This window comes from Nicotiana tabacum, chromosome 17 (assembly GCF_000715075.1).
Source record: "Nicotiana tabacum cultivar K326 chromosome 17, ASM71507v2, whole genome shotgun sequence".
Taxonomy (NCBI): Eukaryota; Viridiplantae; Streptophyta; class Magnoliopsida; order Solanales; family Solanaceae; genus Nicotiana; species Nicotiana tabacum.
The window spans coordinates 93753857-93778472 of record NC_134096.1 but is presented as its reverse complement, the minus strand read 5'-3'; the positions used below and the strand labels follow the sequence as shown (position 1 = coordinate 93778472).

The window sequence follows — 24616 nt, the reverse complement described above, 5'->3', positions numbered from 1 at the left end:
GAAGTGGAGGTTAGCGTCTGGAGTCTTATGTGACAAGAAAGTGCCACCGATTCTCAAAGGTAAATTTTATAGAGCGGTAGTCAGACCAACTATGCTGTATGGGGCTGAGTGTTGGCCAGTTAAGAACTCACATATCTAGAAGATTAAAGTAGCTGAAATGAGGATGTCGATGTGGATGTGCGGGCATACTAAGATGGATAAAGTTAGGAATGAAGATATCCGAAAGAAGGTGGGCGTAGCTCCCATGGATGACAAGTTGCGGGAAGCAAGGCTTGGATGGTTCAGGTACGTTCAGAGGAGAACCCCAGATGAGCCGGTGAGGAGGTGTGAGTGGCTGGCTTTAGTGAGTACGGGGAGAGGTAGAGGGCGGCCTAAGAAGTATTGGAGAGAGGTGATCATGCAGGACGTGGCGTGACTTTAGACTACCGAGGACATGGCCCTAGACAGGAAGATGTGGAGGTCGAACATTAAGGTTGTATCGTAGGAGATCGTTGTACATATTTCTACGGTGCACCAGAGTGAGGCTAGCCTGTTAGGACTCAGTCTTAGACTGTTAGTGGTTAATGTTGAGTCACACTACTTTTTTGCTCCACTTAGTGCCGAGTTGTATCCACTAGTTATTGTTTTGATGTTCATCTATTTTTTGGTTCTGGTGATGCTGTTATTTGTTTCATGGTTTATTTTGATGGTGCTGATATATTGCCTCTTTTTGTCTTCTTGAGCCGAGGGTCTTTCGGAAACAACCTCTCTACCCCTTGGGTAGGGGTAAGGTTTGCGTACACACTACCCTCCCCAGACCCACTAGTGAAATTTAACTGGGTTGTTGTTGTTGCATCATTTTCAAGAGCTTGTACTTTTTAAAATTTTATTTTATTAACTCAATTATATATGTTAATAATATTTATATAATTTTAAAAAAATTTATACTCACTGATATGAAGTACACGCGCATTGCGCATACTCTAAAGCCAGTTATCTAAATTTTACAGAAGTTATGTGAAATTTATGCATTATTAATTTTATTATAAAATAAGATATAGAATAAAATAGAAAAATTATTAATATATTGATTAAAATAACTAAAAAGACAAAAGATTATCCTAGTATAGAGCAACCTTTTTATTTTGTTTGAGAAATAGTTACATATTTTAAATATACTGTGTACTAGTAATTTTATTCATATTACGAGAAGAAGAATACGCATTAATTCTCCTGAAGGAAGTGGCTCCCTACTACAACTTACAAAAGTCTAACAAGAAATAATATGTGCATTACACTTATTGCATTACTAATTTTCGAATGACTTGGCTAAAATAAAAAAACTCTTTAATATTATTATATTACTTTGTAATTCTTTAAGCAGTAATGAGTAATGACTTAAGGGAGAAATCAGTACCGATCAAAAACACTCTTGATTTAGGAAGTATAAATGAAATAACTAAGACGTTGCCCAATAAAATTTGAAATTTAAATAATTTCACTGAATGCACAACGAATACGTCAAAACTTTGTTACTCATACTATATGTAATATGTGTACTTTGGTGGAAGTTTGAAGTTATCTCAATTCTCTGTCTTAAATTGTAACGTTCACAACTTTCCATTATTGGAATGCATTAAGTTCACGGCATTGCTTGCTTGGTAGTATAAACGGAAAAAATCATAAATATGTAAATTTACTTTTGACCATTCTGTTCAATTGTTATTATTATTATTTTTTAAATCGTTGTAATAAGAGCATATGAAACGATTGTCGGTATTACATTCACTCATAATACTGTTCATGCTCCAATTAATTAAACAAATAGATTTACTATGCTAATATGAATTAAATTTTACAATATGTGTGATAATTTGTTTACAAACGGCCGAATTTATGAGCGATCAATTTTAAAAAATCACAGAGATCCAATAAATTTGCTCAAATTCTAACACTGTAAAACATAAGTTATTTCACTTGTTACACTCAACAAAGCTACATAATTTTCAACCCCAATTTTTTAAGAAAATCAGAAATTTAAGAAACGTGTGTGCATCGAGATTCTTCGAATTGATAATCAAAATCAGATATAATAAAAGGAAGAAATAACGAACATCTCAAAACTATGATACCATAAAATTCACGTTAAAAAGTTAAAATTCTTTTTTGACTAGCATTGCTTAATTGTTTTTCAACCAATTCCTTAATACTACTGTTAAAACTTCAACAAAATTTAGATCTCGGAAAATATATAAAGGGAATATGCTTTTTGAAACCCAAACTAAATAAAGGAACAGCACACTATGATCTGCAATGGTCCCACCAAACAGCCACCTCATCAACTCAATCACCGTACATCTTCGTTGAAGCACGCGCCTCCTGTCGGAACGGTTAGAATATACGGCGTCGTCCACAAAAAGTACTCAGGTACATTACGGTCGTGAACTACGGTCGTTGTTACTTTCGAGTCTTTAAATTGTTAAGATTTATATCATCAGCCACGTGTATGGTTGGATGAATCCACGTCACTAATAGTCCACGTAGTCAAAGTTTCGATATGCCAAAAGTGTGCTATATTTAGCTGCGAGTTCACTGTTCATTCTCTTTTACTTATGGAAACAGCAAAAAACATAAAATTGACACATTTCGTTGGCCAACTACTTATTTGTACTAGAAACTCCTCACTTTTTTTCTCCTAACTTCAACCAAATCACTATCTGGAAATTTATAGAAACAAGAATTATCCTTTTGAGTGAATGTTTCTTTATTGGTCCACGTAAAATTTACAGGTTGGTGTTTAGACTTTTGAGCACATTTGTCACTACACCGACAGTGGAAGCAAAGGATTTTTAGTACTTGAGACCAAAGTTAAGAATTTTGAGGAAAACTAATTACTAGGGTTTACTTTTCTTGACACTCCATCGTCAGTTTTGGTATTTCGGTAATTTTTTTTTTGGCAATTTGAAGCTAAGTATATGAGAAAAGATGGAGCTTCACGTTAAGAACTCTCCCATTTTTGTTATTTCAGTGTTTTGTCTCAGTGCCAAGCTGTAAGCAGTACTCCTGTGTCAAGTTCTTGTTAACACTTGGAGTTAATTTTTTCCTTATTTTGTAACGTGTTTTTTTGTTAGCCAAGTTTCTGGAATTTAATGCGAGGATTAAATTAGTATAATCAATGTTTTAATAAGTGGTGGTAATAGTAGTTTGAGGAACTTCTGGGATTTTTTTTTTCTAGTGTATTTATTTATTTATTTATTTATTTATTTTTGCTTAGAATTGGGGAATAGAGTTGGAGAAAATGGCAGGTGGAAGGAGGAAAATACGGTTCAGTAAGTTATATAGTTTTTCATGTATGAAGTGTTCGTTGAGGGAGGAACATAGTCAAATTGGGAAGAGGGGATTTTCGAGGATCGTGTATTGTAATGATCCTGATAATCCAGAACAGGTGCAGCTCAAGTACAGAGGGAATTATGTTTCTACTACAAAGTACACAGCGATTAATTTTATACCAAAGTCATTGTTTGAGCAATTTAGGCGGGTTGCAAATATATATTTTCTTGTTGTTGCTTGTGTTTCATTTAGTCCTCTGGCTCCATATACAGCCAGTAGCATTCTAGCACCTTTGTTGGTTGTGATCGGGGCAACGATGGCGAAAGAAGGGATCGAAGATTGGAGGCGTAAAAGGCAGGTAAATTCTTGTTGTATTCTGATGCTCTGAGCATTTTAGACTCTGTTTTCCTTGGTTGGATCAAATAGTTGTCTTTGATGTTTCAGTCCTCGTTCGTCAATCACTGATTACATTCTATCTTTGGTGAAAGTTAATCACTAAAATTAACTTTTTTCTGCTTGGTTAAATAAGCTAGGATTTAACTAGTACAATGCGGATGGGCAACTAATGACAATGACTTTAGGGAAGTGTTAAATTTTCACAATGAGACTACAGATAGCAATGTTTTAATGGTAAGTAGATTCTCATTATCTATTTATTAGTAGCTAGGAAATATTACTCATAAAAAGCTGGAACAGATATGTAGTGAAACACTTTTCAACCCCCAAAAGTAGTGAAGCAATATTTATTGGGTTATTGGCATGTGAAGATAATAAGAGATAGCTGCAACGCCAACCCCCAGTACACTTGGTTTTTGAACGATCTCCCACTCGCATTTAAACAGTGACTTGTAGGTTATAATGTGTCATATTCAGTTGTCCCCAATTGAGAGTTACTATCAAACTTCAAAAAGAAACCCTATATGGAAAAGAAGAAAAAATAAATGCGGTGCCTTTCTTGACTCGCTGGTCCATATTTAATTGGGAAATAGAAAGATATTTTCTCAATCATAAACATTGACTACTGGATACAGATCAATCATCTTTCAGTTTATTTCCCTATTGGGCGAACACACGTTTTTCGACCTTTATATTCCCCAGTGAAGAAGTCTGGAGGTCATGTCGAAAAACTTCACTAGGACTTTCTGATGTCTTTAGCTGTGTAAATTGCAATGTTTCATTTGCTCTTTCTTTTGGATCATTAGTTTGCTCTTAGTCTATGTTGGCATGCCTTTGGTTTTGGCAGTTTGACAAAAATATGTTGGAATGCATTTTGATTGTTGTGAGCAAGTTCAGGTATATATTCAATGGTCTTTCTTGTAAAATTTTAATTTTTGATGCATCTTTTTCAGGATATTGAAGCCAATAACCGCAAGGTAAACGTATACACTGAAAATCATACTTTCCAAGAGACTAGATGGAGAAGTTTACGCGTTGGTGACCTTATTAAGGTGCACAAAGATGAATATTTCCCCGCTGATTTGCTTTTGCTTTCATCAAGCTACGAGGACGGGATATGTTATGTTGAAACATCTAATCTTGATGGAGAGACTAACCTTAAGGTAAAGCATGCATTGGATATCACATCCTCCCTGCACGACGACTCTTCTTTTCGAAATTTTAAGGCTGTCGTCAAGTGTGAAGATCCAAATGAAGATCTTTATACATTCATTGGAACTCTGAATTATGATAATCAGCAGCATCCTCTTTCAGTGCAGCAGATACTTTTGCGAGATTCCAAGCTACGGAACACTGATTATGTTTATGGTGTGGTCATTTTTACTGGTCATGACACGAAAGTCATGCAGAATTCTACTGATCCTCCTTCTAAGAGGAGTGCAATTGAGAAAAGGATGGATAAAATAATATATGTTCTTTTTGGTACCTTGATTACAATAGCTTTTATTGGATCTATCTTTTTCGGGATTGAAACTAAGCATGACCTTCGTGGTGGGAAACTAAGGAGGTGGTATCTTCGACCGGACAGGACAAGTGTGTTTTATGATCCCAAAAGAGCTTCACTCGCTGCATTTTTCCATTTCCTGACAGCACTACTGTTGTACGGGTACTTGATTCCTATTTCGTTATATGTGTCTATTGAGATTGTGAAGGTTTTGCAGAGCATCTTCATCAATCAAGATAGGGAGATGTACTACGAGGAAACAGATAAGCCCGCTCATGCAAGAACATCGAATCTGAATGAGGAACTTGGGCAGGTTGACACTATACTCTCTGACAAAACAGGCACCTTAACATGCAACTCCATGGAGTTTGTTAAATGTTCAATAGCAGGTGTTGCATATGGCCGTGTTGTGACAGAGATAGAGAGGGCCCTGGCAAAGCGGAAAAGAGATGGAGCGGTGCAGGAAGTAGGTGATGCTTCTAATGACGTGGAGGAATCAAATGACACTGCCGTTAACTTGGAGATATCTATTAAAGGATTCAACTTCAAAGATGAGCGTATAATGAATGGTCAATGGGTCCATGAGCCTCATCAAGACATGATACAAAAGTTTTTCAGAGTGCTGGCGATTTGTCATACGGTTATTCCTGATGTGAACAAGAAAACAGGTGAGATCTCCTATGAAGCAGAGTCACCAGATGAAGCTGCCTTTGTCATTGCAGCAAGGGAACTTGGGTTTCAGTTCTTTGAAAGAACACAAAGCAGAATTACACTGCATGAGTTGGATCATCGGAGTGGCAAGGTGGTTGACAGGTAAACCTTTGATTTGTTTTTTTTTTCTTCTATTGGAATCTTACATAGTTTCATGCAGTGAGAAATTTCATAAGCATGGAATATCTAGTTATAAAGTTTCTGCGCTATTTCATTCTTTTCTTATCAATTGCTTTTGTTTTTTCTTTTTGGAACAGTCTATCAATGGATCATTGACTCATTTTTACCCTTTTCCTTTGTTAGTTTTATTGCTTTTTGCATGACTTAAGTCTTCATTTCAGATCATATCAGCTCCTTCATGTCTTAGAGTTCAGTAGCTCACGGAAGAGAATGTCTGTAATTGTAAAAAATGCCGAGAACCAGTTGTTGCTCCTATGCAAGGGTGCAGACAGGTCTGTATCTCTTTTCACTGCCCTTGCATATGTCCTTTTTTTTTCTATCAAGTGATCAAATATGTGATTCAAATCCTCCTGTTCTGTTTAATTTAGACTGATTTCTTCTTGCTCATAATATTTCTTTTCATTAGTGTGATGTTCGAACGGCTTTCGAAAGATGGGCGGGCCTTTGAGGGTATAACAAGGGAACATCTTAGACAATATGCTGAAGCAGGATTGCGAACTCTAATTGTAGCTTACCGTGAGCTTGATGAGGAGGAGTTCCAATCATGGGAACAAGAGTTTTTGAATGCCCAAGCCTCTGTAACAGCAGACAGAGATGCTTTGGTGGATGCTGCGGCTGACAAGATTGAAAAGGACTTAATTCTCCTTGGTGTTACTGCTGTTGAGGACAAACTTCAAAAAGGGGTGAGCTTTAATCTTGTGTTATACATTAGTTAAAATCGAACGGAGCTTGCAATTTCCTTTTTTTGCTTTTGCCTTATACATCACTTGTTGTGAATCATTTTCCAGTCCTAAGCTGACTGCTCTGCAGGTCCCGGAATGCATTGATAAACTTGCAAAAGCTGGGATTAAGATTTGGGTCTTAACTGGTGATAAGATGGAGACGGCTATCAATATTGGGTAGGTCTTATTAGTAAAATGATGCAACTTCTCTGTTTAAACCATGAATTCCATTCTCATTATCTTTCTGAATGTTATGTAGGTACGCTTGTAGTTTATTAAGACCAGATATGAGGCAAATTATTATTACTTTAGATTCTCAAGACATATTGGACTTAGAAAACCAAGGAAACAAGGAGACTGTTGCAAAGGTACAGGATTGTGGATTTGTTTTGCCTACAATAAAACAAAAGTTACGTTTTTCACCAAGTTCAACTGTCTTAGGTTTCACATGATAGCATCACAAAGCAAATAAGAGAGGGAATATCACAAATAAGCTCAAGCAAAGAAATTACTGCATCATTTGGTTTGATCATTGATGGCAAATCATTGTCATTTGCTCTTGACAAAAAACTGGAAAAATCATTCTTGGAGCTTGCAATAAGTTGTGCATCTGTTATTTGCTGCCGCTCCACTCCTAAACAAAAAGCTCTTGTAAGTGCCATCCTATGCAGTTTCGTATTTGGAGAATTTTGTTCATTAACTGTATACAAAGTTTGTTGCACATCAGGTTTGTGGGCCATTTGAATAATCTGACAAAAATCTTTAAAGATATGCAGGTTACTAGATTGGTGAAAGTTGGAACACACCAAAATACATTAGCGATTGGTGATGGGGCAAATGATGTAAGCATGCTCCAAGAGGCTGATGTTGGGGTTGGCATCAGTGGCGTTGAAGGAATGCAGGTAACTTTTTGCGTAGTTCTTCCTCTTTTGCATTGTTCTTTTTCCTTCCTTCCATTTCTTAGTGTTCGGACCCTTGCTTTTCCTTTTCGTCATTTTTCCATTTCGCTTTGCCTTTTCCTTGTCAGGGCGGATACCGTTCCTCTAGTGGGGGTTGGGGTAGGGGATTAGTTAGTGTAACTTATGCCATCCTGGTTTTCGGTACATATTGCCGGATCTGTTCTCCCTCTTGAAAGCTCTGCTTTGGTATGTTTTTATTCATCACTAGTCGTAGCTGTGGATAATTAGGAATTGATGTGAATAATCAAGTGGTCGAGACTTAATGAAGTTCAGTGAGCTAATTTTTGGAAAATGGAGAGAAGAAGAAGCAATGGAAGAAAGGTAGTTTAGTATTTAGTTGGAGCTCTTTTTGTGTGAGTCAGTTTTCCTTTTGCTGAGAACTATTCCTATTTGAAGCGCCTCATAACTGTTTCATGATCCTGAATAACTGACTAATTCAGATCAGTGAAGCAATTTATCAGAAGGGGGTCTTGTTTTTCTGTTCTGGATTAGTTTAATCAGGATTCAAGTAACTGCTGAGGTTTTGTCGTTACTAGGCTTATGAGGGGAGATTCAATGTTCTAGTACAGAATATAATTTCTAGCATTAGTAAGATTCTCGGTGATTGTTGACTTTAGCTGAAGATGTAACCCTGTCTCTCCTCTCATCACTTGGTGCTGTTTCTTTTTGCATTAATATTACTTACGAAGACTGTCTTTTCTTGTCTCTCTTGATGGACTGTGATTTATAATTAAGTTGTAGTAGGCAATATGAGCGCAGATTCTTTCTGCCAAACAATTTCCATGTTCGTCAAGGAGTTAAACTGATGATGCTGCACTTCTTACTAGGCTGTCATGTCAAGTGATTATGCAATAGCTCAATTCCGTTTTCTTGAGCGCTTGTTGTTGGTCCATGGCCACTGGTGCTACAGGAGAATATCAATGATGGTAAGTATTCCCCATCCTAGGAAATTTTAAAAAGAAATCGGATATGACCAGAAATCACATCTGACATTTTGCTCATCTTGGAGCCAATATGCACCAAACAAAAAATTGATACCGAGTCTTTTTTTTTTTTGGTTTAAAACTTTCTTTGTAAAAAAGGAACTGAGGTAACATTTGCGTAATTGAGGTGACTATTTTTAGTTTAGCAGGCATGCGTCATAATTATTAAACAGGCGTACACTTTTTTGAAATCGTTAAGAAGCATGACACATGTTACATATAAAAAAGTGAATAGCAGTTTACTTACCGCTGTACCAGGGGCATGGGTTGCAGTTACGAATATTTTGTATTTTGCTGGCTGATTGAAAGCAAAGTTTCATGATGGTTTTGAATTAGACATTTATGACCTCCTGATATCACTTTTTGGGATGGTTGCAGTTGTGCTACTTCTTTTACAAGAACCTCGCCTTTGGGTTGACCCTTTTCTGGTTTGAGGGCTTTGCTTCTTTCTCTGGCCGACCTGCTTATAATGACTGGTATATGTCATTATATAATGTGTTTTTCACATCGCTTCCTGTGATTGCTCTCGGTGTCTTTGATCAGGATGTTTCTGCACGGCTATGTCTCGAGGTCGGTCTCCTATTTTGTACTTCCTTTTAAGCACCAACAAAGTTATGTTTATTAAAAAAAGCTACTTCATATTCACCACTTTAACGTGTTCTTTGATCTCTGCTGCAAGTGGTTGTAACTTAAAAAACTAAGCAAGAGGGCCACAACCTTATCTCTCATAGTATTTCTTTTGCAGTTTCCTAAGCTCTATGAAGAGGGGACAAAGAACATTCTCTTCAGTTGGCCTCGCATTTTAGGCTGGATGTTAAATGGTGTTATCTGTTCTATGATCATCTTCTTTGGAACCAACAATTCGATCGTGCATCACGTATTCCGGAAAGATGGTCAACCGGTTGACTATGGAGTATTTGGAGTGATAATGTACACTTGTGTGGTGTGGACAGTCAATTGTCAAATGGCAGTGTCTATCAACTACTTCACTTGGATTCAGCACTTTTTCATCTGGGGCAGCATTGCGATTTGGTATGTGTTTTTAGCAGTTTATGGCTCTCTTTCCCCTATAATATCAACTACAGCATATCAGATTCTCGTGGAAGCTTGCGCTCCAAGTCCGTTCTATTGGCTGGTCACTCTTCTGGTCGTCGTTTCCTCTTTGTTACCATATGTTACATACAGGGCATTTCAGACTGAGTTCCGACCTATGTACCATGATCAGATTCAAAGGATACGATTCGAAGGATTAAACAGTGACTTTACTGAGGAGTTTAATGGTAGAGGCAAAGAAAAGATATAGCTTTCGGAATAGATTCACTTTGTCACAGGTTGCTCCTTAATAGTATGTAAATTTATTTAGTGTAAAGTAGATAAATAGTGTTGTGTATAAGTGAGCGAGGATACTAACATTTCAACTGTCACGCCCCGACCTTGAGTAGCGCGACCGGCGCTCAACCGAGATACTCCGGTCAAGCAAGTTTGTACAATGCCTCCTACCCAAACTCGCCCATGAATAAAGAGAAGATATATTTCATTAATTAACCATTGAGAGGATTTTATGAACAATACCAATTCCATTACCATTATTTGCTTCATTCATAATTCCTAAAATATATTATACATTCATAATTTGAAGTGGATCATGTGATACAATTACAACATATCTAGTTTGACTCTTCCAACACCACCACACTATGTTTACGGAGCTTCTAAGTACAACAGAAAAGTAATATGGAAGTGTCGGCGACAAGGCCCCGGCTATACCTCGAAACACCAAGTACAATGCCATGTGACATAAGGCCCGGAATAGAGTATGGCTCACCAAAGTTTGCTGGATAGAGAGTAACTGCTAACGAGGGTCAAAGCTGTCCGCTGACGAACCACCTGCATCTATTGAAGATGCAACCCCCCCGGCAAAAGGGACGTTAGTACATGTGAAATAGTACTAGTATGTGAAGCTAAATGTCCTCTTTAGAAATAGAATGCCAATATAAGAAGGGGAAAACCGTGGAAGCAACAAGTAACAATCAATGATATCCAAACGTCAAGTTATAACCGAAAAATTTTCAAAGTACAAAAATATTATTATTTTTTGTTGGGAGATCATTAGTATCGATATACCATCATGATTTTAGGACGGAGTCCGAGCACGGACTGATTGGCTAGGCCGTCTCACCCAAAGACATCCAATCACAGTCATAATCACAATCACAATCTCTACACAAAGCGGCCCTGCCGCCTCACCCCAATGTGTGCAGGTGGAGGTGTAATCACAATCACAATCTCTACACAAAGCGGCCCTGCCGCCTCACCCCAATGTGTGCAGGTAGAGGTGTAATCACAATCACAATCTCTACACAAAGCGGCCCTGCCGCCTCACCCCAATATGTGCGGGTGGAGGTGTAATCACAATCACAATCTCTACACAAAGCGGCCTTGCCGCCTCACCCCAATGTGTGCGGGTGGAGGTGTAATCACAATCACCAACATGTGTGCGACATGGCGTCTGATCTCGACCTGATCGGCTAGGTCGTCTCACCACAATGCCGTGTGGATTGACATCACCATTTGCTAGCAATCATCTCATCCCAATTAAGGGGAATATTCTCTCACATCAATCTCATCCCAAATAAGGAGAATAATCACACGCACTCCTACACCGACACGTGTAATTTCGGGGTTAGGTTATTTCAACCTACCCTTCCTCGGTGACTAACGATACTCCCAAAAATATTTTTGCTTTACACACAAAGGCAATATAAATACAAATACATTCACCTCGTAACCTTCCAGACCATATATAGCCTCATTAGTACTTTTAGCCACTCACAACATTATTATTTCATTGGCTCTCTTGGCCATACATATGATTCCTCATTCATGGCACGTTAGCCGTATTTCATATTCATGACTTTTCATGATCATCATCACAAACATTAACATATAGAATATTTCGAAAATCATAACTTTAAGTTCATCAATAGTGAATGTTTTAAACACAATAGATCCCTTTCCAAAGTATGGAGCACAATGACTTGTAATCGCAACACAAGTTAAAAATCATAAACGAGTAATACACCGTATCTTTTTGAAATACTTCTTCCTAAAAGGCAATACACAATTTCAACTCATGAGTATGTAAGAACTCAAATCACATTGAAAATATTTATAAAGGAGAGCATGGTGATATACGATTTAAACATGACTTCAAATCAAATGCACTAGTTACAACAACCATGGCCACGTTTTATATCTCACTCTCATTTCTTTCACTTTCAGGCATATTTATAGATCATCATCAATAAGAGTATTTGGAATCAAGGCCTTAAGCATAAATATAAACAATAGAATTCTTAGGCGCATTGAGTTTTCTTTCACAATTGAGCATAATAACTTGCAATTTAAACATGATTTAAAATCATACTATATCGACATATTGGTCACACTAGGATACATTCCCGACAGAGAACACAAGATGATAAAAAAAATTTGGTGCACATTTTTAGTATATATCTTTCAACACAAGCTTATTCGAAATAGTCAAATATATAAGGAATAACTCGGAACATGGGAATTAGGAACTTGGGCCAACCATACTTGAACTTACGGAAACATCATGGAATTCGATTCCAAGAGAGAAGTTTAGCCAATATACATTGTTTGAGCTTTACGTAAGTTACTACAACATCCCAATACTTCTAGCAATAATAATCTATAGGAAGATAGCAAAAATCGGATATTAATTAGAAGAATTCTCATGGTGTAACTCTCTTAGGAATTTTGTCAAACACCTATAATGCAAACTTGAGTACAAAGCTCTACAATGGTAATCCCTTCCTTCCTCAACCAATTTCAACAAGAAACTACCCGATATAGTTTAACAACCCCACATACTACCTCCTATTGGCACATGCATGTCCTATCTCCAACCCCACCCTAAATAAACTTGCATGGATGAGTAGGACAAGAACTTACCGGATAGATGATGGAATAATTATTGGCTTCCATGATTCTTGAAGATTGGGATAAGAATGGATGATTAGAATGCTAGGCCTTCTTCTTCTCTCTCTAAAATACTCTTACTTCTCTCTAAAACATCATATATATGCCCCAAAATGAGCCCCAAAGGCTATTAATCAAAATGGGGTCGGGTTATAAAAATAGAAAAATGGACCCTCCGAACTCAAGTCTGCAGTCGCAGAATGGACCGTAGAACAGATATGCGGCCCGCAAAATCGACCCCGAAAGTGATGCCAAAAACTGGGATGGCATGGATCGGTCTGCGATCCGCAGACCACTTATGCGGCCGCAGAATGGACCACAAAATTACCCAACGAAATTATTCATGCTAAATATGCGACGGAAGTGTGGATCGCATAATGGACCGCAAAACGACCTTTCAAATTTAACAAATTTTTTGCTTAATTCCGCGATGATTATGCGTCTCGTGGAGTGGTTCTGTGGTCGCGAACTTGACCGCAGAACTGCCTTCTTCTGCCAAAAACTTTTACCAACTCTCCCATGCATTTTTCAACCCAAAAGTCCGTACCGCGGCGAGCTTACCTTCGAATATATTAGCCCACCTCGGCACCACAAAACTCGAATTCCTTGACAAAATTTTACGGGGCATTACATCAACTGTCATTTTTTGGGGTAACATATACTATAATCGTTGTAACATTCTGAAGCTTCATCAAATGTATAGTCTGTTGGATTGGCTAGAATTAATGTTATTTGATAGGAGATTTTATGTTTTAGCAGATGCGAATAATGAAATTTTAGAATGCTGATGAACATTTAGTAAGGATGATTGTAGGTTACAGAATTAAAGGACAATCTACTTGCACAAGTTTCATCCCTAGGAATTGATAAGAAATAAGAAACATTTCAAGGTGATTTAATTTCATACAAATGGAGTAGTAGTAGGAACTATTCCTATTTCGATCTAGTTACAAACTAGAAGAACTAGTTTCGTTAGGGACCTATCACAAGACTAAAAATCTTCTTTATTACGAGAAATAAGATCTTTTTTCTAAAGAGATTCCAATAGATATTCTATTCATGGAACATGACAAGTAAATGTTCATTAATTTGCATCTGGTTATTCACCATGTAGAGGAGTATGAATTTCATATTGCCAACATATGAAAAGAAGTATAAATATCGTTACATATAAAATGCTCGCTAATAATTAGTGCTGCGTCTTTAAAATTGTTACCCTCCAATTACACTAGTTAATTCACTCAACGCTTTCCTTCAGTTCAATGAGTAAGCCAAATAGACTTGCAACCAAAACCTTATACCAAACATATTTGAGTAATTTGTACCACTACTTAAGAATTAGAATCACGCCAACCGAGTAGTGTTTGCAGAAAGAATATAGCTTATGTAAAACAATTGGTGAATTAAATTATGAACCCCAATGAACCGACAAGGTAAGCCATTTGGGGTCCTTTATTACATGTTGATACTATACATGCATAGCATGATAATTGATGTTTTAGGTGAGCTAATTTAATTGATGCTGATTTAAAGCGGTAACAACAATAATAGAAGGACTGCACTAAATGCACAAAATGCTTTAAGGGCACTTCACCCACAAATATCATTTAGGGGTGTGGTGGAATGAATAAGATCCTCCGTCTTTAACTAGAGATCTCGAGTTCAAATTCGAGGTATGAAAAAACTCCTAGCAAAGATCACTTCTCCCTTTAATGAGTGTTTACCCGTAAAACGGTACAGTTAAATTTGTAACATGGTTTATAGACGAGCAAACTGACTTGATCCGAAAATGATAAATAAACAAGATTAAAAATAAGACTTAGCGATTAAAATCGAAGGAAATGACAAGCTTGGCTCCGACAACAGAAATAAAAATAATGTAAAAGAGCAAATAAAGTTATTTCCGATGCCAATTACAGTTGTTGTTCACGGTACTGGTTGTTACTTGATTTACTTTTTATCTGTCTTCGGTTCCACGTGTCACGCTATCATTCGATCATTCATTATAAACAAATTCTACCTAATACAGATAGTCCACCTACTTTCCAGTGGCATATCTTTGTGTCACCGGAAAGTTGGTGAAGATCCCTTTCTTGGCGGAAAATCTTCTGAGAACCTTCTGAATAATCTCTGACGCTTGAAAGAATGCACGTTTTCTCACATTTAATACCCCCAACATGTATTGCCTGACGATTCAACAATATTTCCGTCGATTCTCGAGGTAATCATGACCACGATTTTGTTGTCTATACTCTTTACTTATACTCATCATTTTACCTCTTTCACTTCCAAAACTTTCATAAGTTCATCATCTTCTTTGCACTTAACCTTCTTCTGCTTTCATCTTTTTCTGACTTTCTATAAAAAACTTCACTACCTTTTTACTACCATGGCTTATTTTACTGAATCTTTCAAAAACTCTGATTTTCTCTTCGGTTGAGGCCCTAAGAGACACCAAGACAAAGAGGTTGATGTTGACACTGATCCTCCCACAGTAAGCACCATCATACCCAAACACCTGAGCATCGCCAATGAATTCCAAGAGAAGTTTTCATCTGCGTCTCCACGAACTTGGGCCATTAGCAGGTATCCTTCCTCTATTCGCCCTTCCAGTATTTCTGCTGTGAAGGAGGAATACAACTGCCCAAACCTTAACATCATTGCTCGATACATGATAGAGCGAGTTACCTTCACCAAGGACGGTTTTACGTATGTCTATACGTATCCCTTCACCTTGGGTCTGTTTTTTTTGAGCGGAGGGCTCGACCCCGTGATCTTGGAGTTCTGCTATCGGTACTAGGTCTGCTTAGCACTAGTAGGCCCTTTTGTATGGTGAACGATGGCTTGTCTACACTAATTGTGCACGAAGACTGAGGAAACTCTAACTATGGCACACATAATGAATCTTTACTCCCCCAAAATCTTCCGTGAGGGACTAAAATATTTCAGCAAACATGGCTACCACGCCCTTCTCACTAGCGTGGATGATGACAGTGACTGTGATGGATATCATCCCGACCACGACTCCATCATTTCCTGAATCATGGAATCGTTCACGTAAGTTTGTAATTTATTCATCTCTTTCCTTCGTAAAAAGACCATTTCACATCATTGTTGACCTCTTTGTTTTCATTGTTTTAGCTACTTGGTGGACACTACCAAGGGTTCAAGGCCTGGACCAATGGGTTCAAAATATTCTGGATATATATATGAGATTCTGTAGTAATATCTCTGAAATTATATTTCTTGCTCTTAAGTCCTTTCATGAAACTTTATTTTGATGGTATTCCACTGAGTAGGCTAATACTTATGATAAATATGGCATGCATGTAGGGTCTTATTACCTCATGTCTTCATCACAATGCGATCTTTTTTGGTCATAGCTAATACCACATATTTACATTAACACATTTCATATGATAAATATATACTTGTATATTTTCCCATTCTTCATGGTATCGTTGACCTCCTCCCTACATATTCTATAGGAATTTATGACACATTATCATGTAGTCTTAGAATTCTTGTACTTCTCAATATCCAAATCCGTACCATAACCGTTTTCAATCATTGTTTTGATCCTTACATCGTACACCTTATATGTATAACTTTCCAACAACTTTAACTTAGCCCATGAGCCATTTCTATATTTATTTTTCTTGAATCATAAGGATCCGTTCACTCACAAGTAAACTGCTCTTTCAATATCGGGCACATATAGAGTTGCTTTGAGATCATTCTTAGAAATTCTCAATTTTTTTCATCATTTCAACATAATAAAATAAGACATACCCCGACTAAAAAAAACTCAAGATTATTATTCCATATCATTTTTTCCCCTTCTCTAACAACCTATATTGCTTCTTATAACCTCCAAGATTACGCGTTTTGTGCATCTCATGCCTTAATATGTTCACGCTTACCTATTTAAGTTCACATACTTTATCCCCGCGTATCTTGGTATGCATAATTAGAGATTAACTTTTATTTGTATCACATTCATCATCTGGAGGAACTCAAGGTTGTCATTCCCATCTTTTACATATGGCATGCTTCGTCTATCCTCAACTCGTACTTATATGTGGCACTTTATTTCTTATGTGCCACTTCTATTTCATATGACACCATCATGACGATAACCTATCATGCTTATGGAAAACCTGATGTCAAGTACAATTAAGGGTCATCTCTCTCGTCTTGTAACATTCCCTTTTCGAATGATCAAGAAGTCCCCTTTTTCTTTTTTGGAAAGGTGTCTTTGGTCATTATTGACACTGTCTTAACTATGCCAAACTTCTTATGAGTCATACTATGTTTACCACAAATTTGACTGATTCACATTCACTTGTCAATTAGATCCATATTACCTCTCTATATCATGTCATGATAATTTAAGATGCAACATCTTCATTTACAGTATTCTTTTTTTTGTACCTTTTCTAAACTCGTTAATGATGATTACCATAGTAAACAGTCCCTCCAACATCTTGACTAACGATCTTGAATTGAAATCTAGGACCTAATATAGGTTCCCTTATTTACATCCTTTAGTAAAATTCTTTATAAGTCAGGACACCATCCTGACAATACTAGCTGACATCATCACTTTATTTTCTTCCATGATTTCTCAGTATTCGACAAATAATTCTTGTTCACCAAAGTCATACGTGTTTACTGTATCAGTCCCAATCTATTCTCGACTTAACCTTCCATTTTGAACAAATATGATACTCTCTGGCTATTAGCCCAAACATCTCGTATTATAAATTGAACATTGAGCTTCATTCTCGTCACTTCAATATCTTCCTCAATAAGAAATCAATACGATCGAGAATCTGTACTCACTTCAGACACAAACGCACGATATAGAGTACGAAAAAAAATAAAACTCCCTAGATGTCATTGTAGCCTCCCCGATATAAGTGTGGCGGGCAACACATCGATAAGAGGGACTCTACTTGACACGGATCCATAGACTTCCTAGGACTCAACTTAGAACCTAGAGCTCTGATACCAAGTCATGTCACGACCCAAAACTACGTGGCCGGCACCCGACACACTACCCGACCCGAGCGAACCAAACCATGTGATACACCCAAATCATATGCATAAAAATCAATTTAACTGCGGAAGCTCCTTGAAAAAAATCATATACATTTTCAAGTTAAATAATAAAATATTTTCTAATTCAAAATCACACATGACGTCTTTCATGATAATAACAATGAGATTAAGTAAAATAAATATACTTTCATGTATGTCGTGTACAACCCCGTTATTACAACCTTTCACAACTATCTATGGAGCCTCTGTACCAAGAATAGAACCAACGGTTGGAGTAATTCCAACAAAATAAAATGAGAAAGAACATGATAGCTACCACGAGATAAAAGTGGTGCTTCATAATACCTCAGAAAGAGAGTCATCCTAGCCTGATTGCATGCCACATATCATACATCATCCTGAAACATGTAAAGTAAGCAGGGCCCTAGAGAGGGACCCCTAAGGGCTGAGTACATCACAACAGTACTCAATAAGTGTCATAGACTCTCTCTAACTTAAGTTCTTGGGACAATTAAAAATAATGCACCAATATTTGATATAAAACGATAAGAAATTTTATCAATTCATGACCCTTGTTATTTTAAATAACAACCAAGTGAAATATAACCCACAATATAAACTTTTAAAATATTTACATCAATCGAAGATTTTGGATAAAATCATGCAAAATCGTTCTATTTGCTTTAAGTCATCGAAATCACTTTTGGCTCCTTAGGCCTAAAAATAAGAAAATCATCCTTACCTTTCATTGGGAGTACTATATTATCACCGACATAATAAGGTCAACTAGGTTATGTACCTAGCGGCAAGTATCATATACCCTACTTGCTCAGGTCGTCTCATCGTAATGCCATACGAATTGACTCAGCCATGCTAATAATAGCTCAAAATAGTACTCTCTCGAGGGAGAGCACTATGCCGTAGTCTATACCACAAAGTGACCATCTACGCCTACACTGGCATGTGTAGTTTCATGACAATGAACACGATATATCCGAAGCCAATTTCGGTGAACACAAGTAACTCCCAAAATATTTGATACTTCAAAAATAGATTCATAGCATAGTAGCCTCAAATGATCTATTTTTATCAAATCATAGCATTTACAGAAAATCTAAATCATTTGAACAAAATTAAAGTAAATAACCTTTTACATGCTAAAGCCTTTAGCAATTTAACATCAATCTTAAAAGATATCACAAGTGCTATTTTGTTCGTCAATTTCCAAAAAAATACTTTCCATGAAAATTATCTTTAGCACTCAAAATATATACTCTTGCCAATACCTAAGTTTTGATAAAAACTTATAACATTTATCTTGAGTGTCATTTTGCCAACAAAATTTAAAATAAAATTTTATAATAAAATATGACACTACATATGCAACATAATATTTTAATACATGGAGACATCCGTACTTCTTTGTCCCCACAAGCACATTTGTAAACAACTTAAGTATTAACTCGAAACATGCTTTTAGAGAAAGTCCCTCAAGAAGAGTAAGTTTTAATCAACTTACCTCGCTTTTGCTTTATTAACATTCACAAGCTTTCAATCCTCCTCCATCATTCCAATGTTGATTAAAATACTCAACATCACCAACAAGTCGACATCTATAATTAGATATCCTAATTACATGAGAATATGACCTAAGATATTGATCAATATTTATATATGGCTCATAAGTTGGCTACAAGCCTCCAACAACTCAAATCGCTAAATAGTTTTACATGCTAGACCATTCAACTTTATTCTTACGTTTTAATACCCTTTCGAAGTTATTAATGATACTACATCAATTGTTTATTGCCACAAAGTTACTATTCATCGTCTTCCATAATCAACACTTGCAAAATATACAATTCGGGTGATTACTTAGTTGATCACTTCCATCTTTTGCTGACAAATAATTTCATAGGTTCATTGTATTCATAAATTTCTTCACCAAGATTACCATTCATCTTCTCTCTTATTTTCTCAAAAGTACTATTCATGCCATGAACTAGAGTTTTATAATTTAATATTTCAACCATTAAAACTTGTAACAAATGCTTCAAATACTTCTAACTACTCATAATAAATGAGTTTGAAGCATTGGAATTACCTCTAGTAGATCAATCTTGAAAAATCACAACTTTGATAATTTTTGTGTTCTTGAGGATTTGATGATGAAATCTAGTATTTTGATGTAAGAATGATGTTATAACTCATGTATATTGAGTAAGGATCAACCCAAAATATCAATAACAACTTACCTTAGTTGATTGGACTTGATTTGAGCTCAAAATCGTCTCTTCACCATCAAGAACCCTAACCCCCAATACACAAAATACTCTCCTACCCCGATTTTGTATTCATTAGCCCAGATTTCTGGGTTTTGGATGCGGCCCTGGATGCTTTGCATCCCCACTTCACTCATCTTTGAAGCTCAGATGCGGACTTGGACGCTATGGCAGCACTTCACTGTCAGCCTTTTTTTCGGACGCGGCCCCGGATGCTTCGCATCCGTAGACTTCTCTGCTAGCCTTTGGTAATTTGGCCATAACTTCTTGTAGGAATGTCCAAATGACATACGGTTTGAAGCGTTAGAAAATAGATTCCAAGATCTTTCATTTGATAGGTTTTACATCACATAAATCCTTATATATATATATATATATATATATATATATATATATATATATATATATATATATATATATATATATATATATATATGTAGATATGCTCGTCCAAAGTTTTGTCTTGTGCGTACTCATTTGGAACTTTAGTCTATCATGTAATTTCCAACTTAACTTGGACTTAGGGCTATCCTTAGACCCCACATCACTTATAATATGTCTCGTACACTTATTATCATATTCAATTAATATCCATCATATTAATAGTCCCCGTATGCACATAAAATAATATAATTAACGCACATCAACTTTCTTAATAACGCTTAAGTACTTCGAAATTTTGCGGGGTCCACCCTCTCCCACCGAGGGGATGCATATGTCTCTCTCCCCCGGGCTCCGGCGGCGATAACCCTTAAATTTTTTTCTTTTGTTGCTTTTCTTTGTACTTTTGTAATTATGCCAAACTTTTCATCGGTTTTGGCACCTTTGATAAATAAATAGGATTTTTTCTTAAGTGTTGTGCAAGATATATTCTCTTTGCGTCAAATTAGTTAAAGTTTCGGGTAAATTGTAATCCGACAGCTTTTGATTTCGGACATAAATTCTCCTGGAATCAACCATTTACTATGAGAGTTTCATAAGAGAGGGCACTCTTATGTTTACGGTGCTCTAGAAGAGGACATATCCTGTTAGTTATGACACAAGAATTCAAAATTTTTTGTTAACTTTCAAATGATAAAATCAACTCATCGTTTGAACAAGAAACAAGTTAAAAATAAAAGGACTTTATTTTGTTCCTTCTATCTTTAATACATAAGCATTTATTTGCTAAAAAAAAAAAAGAAACTGCCAATACATGTGCCTAACTTGTACAACTTATTTATATGGAGCTGGTCATACAGTCCTCGATTTCGATGAGACATTATTGTTCCCGGTTCTTGCAGTCCCCGGTTTTCATGGCAATCTTGTAGCCGTATCTTATACTATTCCCCCCAACATTCGAATGCGAAGTATGCAAATTAGAATACTAGAAGTCTTGCTTCGTTGGGTGAAACACTTGTGAACTGTTGAATAGTCTTTGATTCGATGGCAAGCTTTGCTTCCCGTTAGGAACTTGCCATCGAGACAAAGATTATTTAATCATCCCGTGGTAGTTTATCATTTCAATGCCTCGTCATTTAAAGGTCTTATCCTTGTCGATGCCACTCCTCTCGTTGTATGCTTTTCATTGCTGCCTTGTTAAAAACCTTGTCAGAAAAATCCGATTGGGATAAAACTGATCAAAGGAAAAAATAGTGCAGCACATACTTTCAGTATTGGTAGGATCCATCAGCAGTAATACTTTTTGAGGTGAGTCACATTCTAATTGCTAGGCAATTTGACTCCATCTTAATTTACCAACTCGTACGATCCTTTACCGGTGACAGCTGAAATCCGGTAGGGGCCTTCCCATGTCGGACCCAGCTTCCCAACATTGATTTCCCGAGTGCTCCGATTCACCTTCCTCTGTCTTCGGTTCCACGTGTCACACTATTATTTGATCATTCATTATAAATTAATTCTACCCAATACAATGAGCCTCGACGTGAATCTAAATTAGTTAATACCCCAAATTAATACCGAACACCATATAGGAACCAAAAAAATTAGCCAAGGATCATTAAATCTCCATATCCCCTTCAGTCTTCACCGATACGTTTGTCGCATTTCCTTTTCATCACTTGTCGTTTTATTAGTTTGGTACTTTTTCTTTGCTCCGAATAAATTGTATATTTATACATTTTAAGCATTATCATTATATTTTGTTAGTGACTTTAAACTACATTGTTTGCTTAAATTCGAAAATATCCAAAAGCTTTCTTCCACATTTATTTTATTTCAATATTAGTACTGACATATTGTCGTTGTGCCATACTTAGAAAGAGTTTGAGAAAATGACAAGCCTCTAACCAATGTTTGATGTGATTCGTCTAAATCTATTTTTGAATATTTACATGATGAATAGTTGAATACCTCAGGAATAATTCAACTGATTTAGTCATTGATGCATCAGCCGCACATCAAATTAGGCTTTCTTGTATATTATCGAATGTAATACCGAAAAAAATATTTTACCTTTTATGAATGGCATAAACACCCAAAAAATCTTGATGCCCACGTGTGAAGTGGTTCTAACTAGGAAAACCACTTTCTTTTACTTGTCATCCACTAAAGGAAAACTAGTTCCACGCTTCTCAATTAGTATAAATATACGTGCCAAAAAAACGTCAACTGACAACTAACTTGAGAAAGAAGAACGAATTTTACGTTTAAACAATGAGAAAATTTTCCACTGTCAAGTTACTTTTTAGTTACAAAATAAAAATTACTTAGAGGTCGGCAAAAATCTATTTTTAAAAAAAGCTTACTGGTTTTAAATTTATATCACAACTATTCTTTACTACTATTTATCGAAATTTACTTATTGGACTAATAGTCTTTTTGGCCAAGCTTCTCAAGAGGAAAAAATACTTTTTTTTATCTAACTTGAGGTGTTTAGTCAAGCTTTTTTAGGGAAAAAAATATTTCTTCCCAAAAACAGAAGCAGAAGTAGTTTTGACTTTTCTTCTCACCAAAAATATCCTTAACAAAATATAGTATATGTCAAAATAATCGTTAAACCTAATACTTAGGATATTAATGTATAAATATTTTTTATTATTTTTAGGATAACTTTCTAATATATAGTGACTTTAGGGGTGAATGCTTTTATATTTGTTGAATGATTTTTAATATATTAAACTTATATTAAAAGAATTTAGTACTTTTAAATTTTATTTTCATATTTTACTTAAATAAAATGAAAAGATTTAATTATTGCCTGTAATAATAATTTTTTAAGATTATTTATTTACTTATAATATTAATTATTAAGTAAATCTATTCATGTCCTTATTCATAATTTGATACTTAAAAGCACTTTCTGAAAAGCTTGGCCAAACACAAATTATTGTTCAAAAGTATTTTTCAGAGTGATTAGCCAAACACAAACTGCTTCTCTCCAAAAGTACTTTTTTCAAAAGCACTTTTAAAAAAACACTTCCCAAAATAAGTTGATTTCTCCAGTTTGGCCAAACAGGCTATAACTTAGGTTTACATCAAGAAGATGAAAGTTCTTCATACCTAAAACTAAAACGCGAAACCCCTTGGAGATAGGGGCGGCAAATAGGCGGGTCGGGTTGGATATAGGCGAGTCGAAAATAACAAAAAATAAATAAACTATCCGATCCAACTCATATTTAATACGAATAAAAAAGGGTTAACCGGCGGATAATATGAATATGGTAATTTGTGAAAGAATTTCTAGTCTCCCAAACTTGAAAAATTCTCAATTTGAGGCTTTACAAATGTAAAAGTTAAACTCATTAGTTATCCATTGGTTATCCATTTTTAAGTGGATAATATGGTTCTTATCCATATTTGATCAGTTTTTAAAAAATTCATTATACAACCCATTTTTAATGGATAATATGGGTGGATAATTATTTTTTTTTAACCATTTTACCACCACCAGGGCCGGCCTAATGGCCAAGCAAGTAAAGCCGTTGCTTAGGGCCCCTTATTTGTAGGGGCCCCAAAATTTTCTAACAGTTAATGTATTTGTCCATTTTTTTAACAATATTAAGTATTTGAAAAGAAAAAAAAAATGCAAGTTTCAAGGAAAGGAGACCGTTGGAGAACTATTGGAAAAGGAATATATTTTTGGGATTCATGCCTTATTTACGCGTGAACATTCCACAATCTTGCCTCATTTATGTACCATCATTATTATAAATGGGCCCACATTCTTTTTATCTCCTTTTATCTTTATCTGCAAAAGTATATTAACTTTTACTCTTCTATTGTTCCTTTGACCATCTCTACATTTCAGTCAGTATCACAAAATAAAAGAGCAGAACACAAGTACCATCTATTTTATTTGTTCTCAAGTATTTTGGCGTTACATCAAGAATTTTGAAGTAGCAAAAGCTTATCAAATTATTTATTTGTTGAATCAGGTTTGATTGTTCTATATTTTATTATTTGCATCTACTTTTTAATTTTTTTGGATATATTTTCTTGTAAGTATATATTGTCTTTTTAGTTATTTATTAGAGTTTTAATATGTCCAACTAGAAAATAT

At 35.9% G+C, this 24616-nt stretch overlaps 1 protein-coding gene across 3 annotated transcripts; it reads left to right on the top strand.

Moving 5' to 3' along the window:
* Positions 1–2426: 2426 nt before the first annotated feature.
* Positions 2427–10333, top strand: LOC107800219 (putative phospholipid-transporting ATPase 8). Of its 3 annotated transcripts, none has more exons than XM_016623369.2 (12): positions 2427–2768; positions 3254–3667; positions 4659–6022; positions 6262–6372; positions 6507–6783; positions 6911–6999; positions 7082–7190; positions 7264–7473; positions 7599–7724; positions 8609–8707; positions 9143–9334; positions 9510–10333. In XM_016623369.2, the coding sequence occupies exons 2-12, from the start codon at positions 3278–3280 to the stop codon at positions 10065–10067; spliced, it is 3525 nt and encodes a 1174-aa protein (XP_016478855.2). In that variant the 5' UTR covers positions 2427–2768; positions 3254–3277; the 3' UTR covers positions 10068–10333. The 3 variants fall into 3 exon arrangements, with proteins under 3 accessions (XP_016478855.2, XP_016478854.2, XP_016478856.2); XM_016623368.2 differs by lacking the exon at positions 2427–2768 and adding an exon at positions 2897–3029; XM_016623370.2 differs by lacking the exon at positions 2427–2768 and having other exon boundaries at positions 3143–3667; positions 4659–4868; positions 5427–6022.
* Positions 10334–24616: the final 14283 nt, after the last annotated feature.